The sequence below is a fragment of the Meriones unguiculatus genome, chromosome 7, assembly GCF_030254825.1.
Source record: "Meriones unguiculatus strain TT.TT164.6M chromosome 7, Bangor_MerUng_6.1, whole genome shotgun sequence".
Taxonomy (NCBI): domain Eukaryota; kingdom Metazoa; phylum Chordata; class Mammalia; order Rodentia; family Muridae; genus Meriones; species Meriones unguiculatus.
In genome coordinates this window covers 22,442,714-22,450,308 of record NC_083355.1, presented here as the reverse complement: position 1 = coordinate 22,450,308, position 7,595 = coordinate 22,442,714, and the positions used below count along the sequence as shown (strand labels likewise).

The following is a 7,595-nucleotide window of genomic DNA, read 5'->3' as shown; positions in this document are numbered from 1 at the left end:
AGAAGCCAGCTCAGCTGTGAACTATTGGATTTGAGACAGGAACTGAACAAATTGGGGAGCCAGAGGAGGGCGGGAGAGCAAGAGTGGTTTAAATAGAGGAGGATGGGGGAGCATGGCGCTGGGGGAGGGAGGGGAAAGAGTTATTTACAAGAAGGCTCAGGGGGCCAGAGGCTCATCTTGGAATATTTTATAACAATATAAATAAGATTCTGGTTTGCTTTTCCTTTTCGTCTCGTAAAGGAGAGAGAAGTGCAGAGTTCGATTCTGTACAAGGGGGCAGCGGCAGAAGGCCGGCCGGGCGGGTCACTGGGCGTCCACCCGGAAGGACAGCAGCTTCTCGGAATGCATGTTGTTCAGGGTCCGCAGGTCCGGCAGCTTGAGCAGCAGCTTGGTGAAGCGGGAAGTCTCCGAGGGCCGGTTCTTCAGCACCAGAGCCCGAAGAGCCCGCAGCAGCGTCTCCTGGAGCTGCTCCACCGAAGCGGAATTCTCCATTCCCGAGCGGTCTGTGGGGAAGACGACAGCAGTGAGGCAGGCTCCCTGAGCTCCTCTTCCTCTGACGAGGACACGGAGGTCTGCAAGGACCTGGCAGGCGAGGCAGCCTCTCCCTGAGGCCCCTTGGAGGGCAGATGGGGAAGGAGAAGGAAAGTGCTCCTCCTCCTCCTCCCAGGCCTGTGCCCCGAAGCGGGACATGCCCAGATGCTGGGAGCAAGGCCACAGGCTGGCTACCTCCCACCCCTCAAGACCACCCTCCTACCCTGGGCAGGCCACACATGGCCAAGCTCCCTTGCTCTTTGCTCTGTAGCTCCCTCTGCCTGGGATGCCCTCCCCCCTCTCTGCCTGGCAATATCTCGTCCCTTTGAGGCCCTACTCAAGTATCACCTCCTTCCCCAGCTCTCCCAGGCAGAAATAGTTGTCTGTGCTTACTCGGTTCATGCTTCTACTGTGACACTTATCTCACTGTTTTATAATTAGTCGGGCATGAGTCTGTTTCCCCGAGCTAGACTGTGTCTGAATCATGTCTGTACCCCAGTGCCCAGTGCAGGGCCTGGCATAGAGTAGGTACTCCATAAAAGGTAATGTTGAATTGAACTGCGTGTGCCTCCTCCAGGGTCAGGGGAGAGCTCTGGCCTACCTGCGGAGACCAGCACCACTGCGGTGAAAAGGCCCAGCTCCTCCTCGGTAAGCGCCAGGGAGTTGAGCTTCTCGCTGAAGTCGAACATGGCATTGAGCAGGTCACCCATGCCCATGGCGCTGAGCTCCTGGAGACTGTAGGTTGTGCGGCTCAGGAACATCACTGTCTGGTCCTTCACGTTGAAAAGGGACGCAAAGCGCACCATGAGCACCTGCAGGGGGAGACAGCGCAATCTCGTTGAGTGAGGCGGGAGGAGTGGCTGCCCTGTGACCCCTCAGGGGCGTGGCCTTAGACGGCCAGCGAGGAGGTCAGTCTGGGGGATCCAGGTGGAGGTGCCCACTAGCTCTGAAATGTCCATTTAAACAAAGGCCATCTGCACCTGTCTACAAGACGGGAACAGGGCGTCTCAGGTTACTCTGATGCCGTGAGTTTAGAGCAGACATCAGCTTAGAGGACGGAAGTCCCACAGACCCAGAGGCGGTGGCGGAGGGGGGCCTTCCCACGGTCAAGAGCAGAGAACTGAAGTGTTGCTCACCTCGAAGGTACCGGCCTTAAGCAGGGTCACCTGGTCATGCTGGGAAAGGTCCCGGAAGCCAGGGATGTGCTTGGCAAACTCCACCACCTCCCGCACAGCAGGTGTGAAGCTCATAGAGAAGTCTTCCCAGATCTCCTGCACAGTCCGGCCACTGCGTCCATGGGGATACATGTTCATGGGACATGCCTAGGGGGAAGATGGAGGAAGGAGGAGGATGTCAGCCAGGCGGGTTCCCCTGGGCTCCCCAGTGGACTGCTGTCCAGGTTCTGCCTGGGCTAAGAGCTGTAGCCCTCGAGGATGGGCCTCTCACCTAGAATAGCAACCAGCTGCCAACTGGTGATTAAGGATTCCCAGGCAGAACCCAGACGTCAGGGTAGAATGTCCTTTCCTGTCCACCCTCAGACTCCAGGAATACCGGCTGCCTTACTCTAGGTCCAGTCTTCCAGGCCCCCTCCCTCTCTCCATACTTGGCTCCATGCCCTCACCAGCAGAACATTCTTGGTGTTGCCTTGCCGTAGACTGTTGGCAGGTGCCTCGCCATCCGGGGCCGAGTATGGGTGGGTGGGGCACAGCCGATGCCCATTGCTGTTGGATTGGTGGCAGCTGTGGTGGGCAGGGCCAGAGGGCCAGGTAGGAGGGTAGGAGGAGGGGCCCTGGCGTAGACCATTCAGTGCTTCGTTATGACGCTGAGCGGCCAGGATGTTGTTGTCGTTGGGGGCAGGCGGGCAGCCCTGACTCTCCCAGTGGTGTGGAGTAGTAGCTGAGGGGCTGCCTGATGGGTGGTTGGCATTGAAGTTGCCAGGTGAGGTGCCTAACTTGTCATGGGCGTAGGTGAAGATTTCTCGATGGGCCCGGGCCACCTGGGAAATCACATCCTCCACGGTGGGCTCGGGACTGGGCGATCTGGGCGGTGTCAGCTGCTGTGGAAACTGAGAGAAGCCCACCAAGGGTGCTGGGGCTGGTGCAGGAGGCGGCGAGGGGCCCACGGAGCCTGAGGTGGGGTGCGGAGTAGGTGACGTCTCTAGAGGGCACAGGCTGCTCAGCTGGTTGTTGGCCAGGTTCATGGCACTCTGCATCTCGGCAAGCATCCGCTGTTTCTCTCTCTTGGGGATCCGCCCGAAACGGACAGCTGCAACGGGGCGAGAGGAGCGTCAGGAAGTGCTCACAGACTCACGTGGCCTCTCTTCCTTCCTTCCCCGAGAAAGGGCAAGACCCTGAAGGCCGGGGTTCCACTTCAAAACTGACACCAACAAGGCCCCACCCACTCAAAGGGTGTGCTGGGAGATAACCGGGGAAATAACAAAGGGGGGTAACCATGTGTTACCCCCCTTTGTCCCAGAGGGGGTAACACATGGGCACCCTCCGTGTAAATGACATCCACGGGACCCCGTGTCTCAACGTGAGGCTCTTTTTTATAGATGGACAAATGAAGGCAGAGACTGGGGGTGGGAAGGACATGGGTGAAGAGGCGGCATGGGGACACTGCTTTACCATCTCTGGACATGCCAACGGAGAGGCACTTCTTGAAGCGACACTGCTGGCAGCGGTTGCGATTGATGCGAACAATGGAGCAGTTCTCGTTCTTCAGACACCGTTTGTACTGGATGTTTTGTTGGATGCTCCGGCGGAAAAAGCCCTGGAAGGCGGGGGGGCCGCTAGTGAACACCTTCATCTAAGCTGAGCCTGTGCATCTTGGGCGGGGGTGGGGGGAGGGAGGGAAGGCATCACCTGCCTGGGTCCTCGACCCCAAGCCGCCTCACCTTGCAGCCCTCGCAGGCATGCACGCCGTAGTGGAAGCCCGAGGCCACGTCCCCACACACTTTACACAGCAGCACCATGCCATTCAGCTCTGTGGGAGGAGACAGGCAGGGGGTAAGCAGACAGGCCTGAGCGGCCTGGGACGCTTTCCAGGCTCAAGATTCTAGGCGGGAAAAGCTGAGGTACACTCGGGTGACCCCACTGGACTGGACTGGACTGGACTGGACAGGAGCTAGCACAACTCTTAAGAGAAATCCCAAAGGCCACAACGTAGACCCCAAGAGTAACTGTCAGATGGAAACCAACGGAGTCCTGGCTCACTTCCCTTCCCCGAAATCACCTGGGCATTTACTCACTGGTGATGCTGCTGGTGCCTTTGCTGGGGGACACTCTGCTGCTGCCGTCTTCCATGGCCACTTGTAGGCTTCCTGGGGGGCTCCCATTATAGAAGGAGGAGGAGGAGGAGGACGATGATGATGCAGACGAGGGAGAGCTATCATCACTGAGGCTGGGTGGCACGTTCCCAAAAGAGCGGGCAGGGTCCTGGGTGAGGGAGCCAGTGGGCGATGGCGGGAAGTACGTGGGACAGCCTTGAGTCAGGGACTGGAAGCTGCCATTGGAACTGTCGCTGTAGAGGGACTCCGGGCTGGTCCGGCTCGGGGAAGAGCCACTGGAGCCAATGTAGGTGATGACACCACCTAGTGAGAGAGTGCGAGAGGAGCGGCTCAGCCACCACCGTCTGCCGTTCAGGGGTGCCGCGTGATCATTACCACAACACTGTTCCCCTGAGGAGTTGGCCACGGAGAACCCCTAAGCTTAGCGTAATAAGCAAGTCTCCCATGCTAGATATGGTATGGTCAGCCTAGTCAGGACGAGAAACCCTCTGTCACACGCTACATATAATAACTGAGTCACACGCACACAAACACCCTTGGCCATTTCTCTGCACAATACATTTAACCTCGGCTTTGGGTGTGAGGCGTTAACTCCACCAGGCACCTCATACCTTGGGAACCCCTGCCCTAGATACTTCCCTCCCTGGGGGAGTATCGGCAGCAGCCCGTGACTTAGTTACAAGGGGCGGACTTGGAGACAGGATGGGCAGCTGACAGCCATTCGCAAACAAACAAAAAACCTAGCCACCAGTACTACACCGAGACCTAGCCAAGTGATGGATGCCGGAGTGTGAAGGGTAGCTAGCCAAGAGTTAAGGGGATAGAGGTTGAAGGGTACAACCTTCCCTTCAAACCCAAAGCCATATTCTCACAGAGCACTGCAGGGAAGGGCTCTTGTTCGGTCTAGCTCCCCTGGCCTCCGGGAGATGAGTCACAGTGACTCTGAGGCCAAGAGAGACTTAGGAGATCCGCTCCAAGACTTAGGTGAGTTTCAGGAGATGAAAGGGTGAAAGAAACTGTCCGGCCTGGAGATTTAGGAATTCCCCTTTCAGGTCCCAGCCAGGTGATAACTTTAGCTCAATGGTGACTCGGGGACTTTGTCCCTCTGGTTACATTGCCAACCAGGTGGTTCTGCTCCCGTGGTATTTGCAGAAGACGGGGGGGGGGGGGGGGGTGACTTGCCTGCCACACCTCGGCCAAGGACTTTGCTTGGCCTGCCTTGGGTGGAGTGGGAGAAGGGAGGCTCCCCAGACACGTGTGCAAGCTGACACATGCCACGCCACCGTGTCTACAGAAGCACATGTCTCCCTCACCCACTGACACACACTAAACTAGGCAGGGCAACCTTAAAATAGCTCAAGGTTGGTCAGGGTGAACCCGGCTGCCTGTAAAATAGTTGCGGAGTGGCTAGGTGGCTACAGTTTCAGGGCGGGGGATGGGTTATTTATGTGCACCTAAATGAACTTGACCTAGTTTATCTATCCTGAAAGAGGGCATGAGAAAGTCATTCAAAAAGTCCTCCAACTCTGAAGGGAGGGTCACTGCTCAGAAGACCCTAGTTCTAAAGCGAGATCCATATCACTACCCATTTTGCTTTTCAACCCTACAGGAAACTAACTCTTCTCTCTTGGTCTCAGTTTTCCTTTCTGTGAGGGGGAAAAAAAAAAAGAAAAGAAAAACCCAGTATGACGAAAAGCAGTAAGGTGTCCGCTTTGATTCTAAGATGGTCATGTTTTGGGGGAGAAGCATGGCAGGCAAAGATAGTTGGGGCACTGTAAGACTTGGGGACTGCACAGGGAAAAGATGGGTCTAAAAGCAGCAAAATGAGGTAGGTGCGATAAAATTCAGCAGACGGAGGAGACTCTGGCGTGAGGTTTGGCTGAGTCGCATGAACTTGACAAGTCAGGGGGTGGCCCCATCTCACTCAGGGGTCGGTCACCGAGGGTGAGAGGGCTAAGGAAGTCTGGGAGGAAAAGAAGGCAGGCGGGGGCGGTGAGTCAGCCCAGCTTCACCCAGATCTGGCGGAGCAGGGCGGGGCGGGAGCCTGGCCCTCAGCTGGCCTCACGTCCCCGCTCCACGTGTGCCCCTCGCACGTGGCTCCCCAACGAGGAACCCCGGAACTCGAAGCACCGCCTTCTCCGCTTCCCTTCTGTCGCAAGCAAAACCCGCCCTCCCCTCGCCCCTCCCCAAAGTCCTGGGTCGTAGGCTGGGCCCTTGAAACTGTTCTGGGCCGGGACAGCAGAAGGGAGGAGAGAAGGGAACACGCGTTGCTCGGGCAACTCGAGGGGCGGAGCTCATTATGTAACGAGGCCGGGAGGCAAGGACCAATGGGACGGCGGCCACGGCTTCTACTGAATGAAAACAAATGCAGCACGTGGGCCCGGCTCTGCAGCCATGTGAGCCCTCCCCAGGCTAAGGCGCTGTGGGTGCCCTGCCTGGAGGTGAGCCCCAAGCACCCGACTCCTCCACTGGAGCTCCACACTGCCACTGAGGATTCCCCCTGCAAGATCCGATCCGTTCCCTCCAACCCACCAGCCCGGATCGCCCCACTGCTTCCCAGACTCCCTGGAAGCAGGCTAGAACTGGAGGAAAGGGACGAGATAGGTGGATGGGGGGACAGATGGGGACGTTTCCAGAGATCGCTTCAAAGCACTCGGTCTCCCTAAACTCCTCCACTCGCCACTCGTCTCCACCCTCTATTTCATCTGTCCAAAATTCAAGTCCCTCGGACTCAGGGGACCTCAGGGGAGTGGTGGTGATGGTTTAGGTACATTCCCAGCCAGAATAACCCTCTCTAGAAATCCTACTTCGTGGCTCTCAGCACAGCGGCAAACACTGGCCAGAGGGAATCCCCAGCCCCTTGCAAAGTTCCTCTCATAATCCGTGGATGGAAATGGGAGGCAGTGACAGAGCGAGGACGATAAGAATCTCAGTACCTGTGTTGTTGTTGGAGTCCAGGGTCGTCATGTCTTCACCAGCTGAGAGCGGTCATTCAAACTGGACCTTGACACAAACTGGAGGTTGCGATAGCCTCTCTCAGCCCCTGGGCAACGGCTGAGGGAGACGAGTGGTCCCCGCAGTTCACAATCAGGGTTCCAGGCACTGAACAGTGAGGTCCTGGGGTGGCTATACTGCAGCCCTGCAGAAGGGTGAGACGCTCAGGCCACCGAGATCTGATTTGCATGGGAAGAGCGGAGAGAGTGTGTGTGAAGAATCGGTCTGCAGCAGCAGTTCTGGCTATAAGGTAGCAAGGAGAGTCGGGTCTCTGCAGTGCACCGGATGCCACTCCTGAAGGCTCCGCAGCGAAGCAGGGTAGCGAATCTGGAGCTCCGGGTGCAAAAGTCCCAAAGGGAGAGAAGCTGCAACCAGGAAGTAAGTAGGTGATGGAGAAACAAGGCACCCAGCCGCAAAGAGAGACGTGTGCCCTGCTACGTTCCCTCAGCAGTAATATTTCACTCTGCCAATCTCAACCGCCTTTTGCCTCAGCCTTTCCCTGGGACAGAAGGCTCTGCGCAGGCGCCAGCAGCCCAGGGTTCCCGGGCCGCACGCGGCACTGGAGCAGGTACCATGTGATTCCAGGGAGCGCCTCGTGCCCCAGTGACACACTTTTCCAGCAGCCGGCACGTTGAGCTCTTTGCGTCTGCGCACCGCGAAGACTGTTGGGATTTGTAGTCTACTGACAAAGTAGGCGGAGTGTGTATATTCCCCTTTTCGGCTCTGCAAAAAAATGCTCGCTGGCAGCGGGGAGGAGCTGAAAGTGGACTGGGGTGGAGTT

The 7,595-nt window shown here is 57.4% G+C and overlaps 1 protein-coding gene across 1 annotated transcript; it reads right to left on the bottom strand.

The window, feature by feature from the left end:
- Positions 1-172: 172 nt before the first annotated feature.
- Nr1d1 (nuclear receptor subfamily 1 group D member 1) lies at positions 173-7,420 on the bottom strand. The gene is made up of 8 exons (XM_021653425.2): positions 6,757-7,420; positions 3,782-4,123; positions 3,428-3,516; positions 3,159-3,303; positions 2,153-2,796; positions 1,668-1,853; positions 1,133-1,343; positions 173-503 (listed from the first exon to the last, which is right to left on the bottom strand). Exons 1-8 carry the CDS (start codon positions 6,785-6,787, stop codon positions 304-306), a joined length of 1,848 nt encoding a protein of 615 aa, XP_021509100.1. The 5' UTR covers positions 6,788-7,420; the 3' UTR covers positions 173-303.
- Between the last annotated feature and the right edge of the window lie 175 nt (positions 7,421-7,595).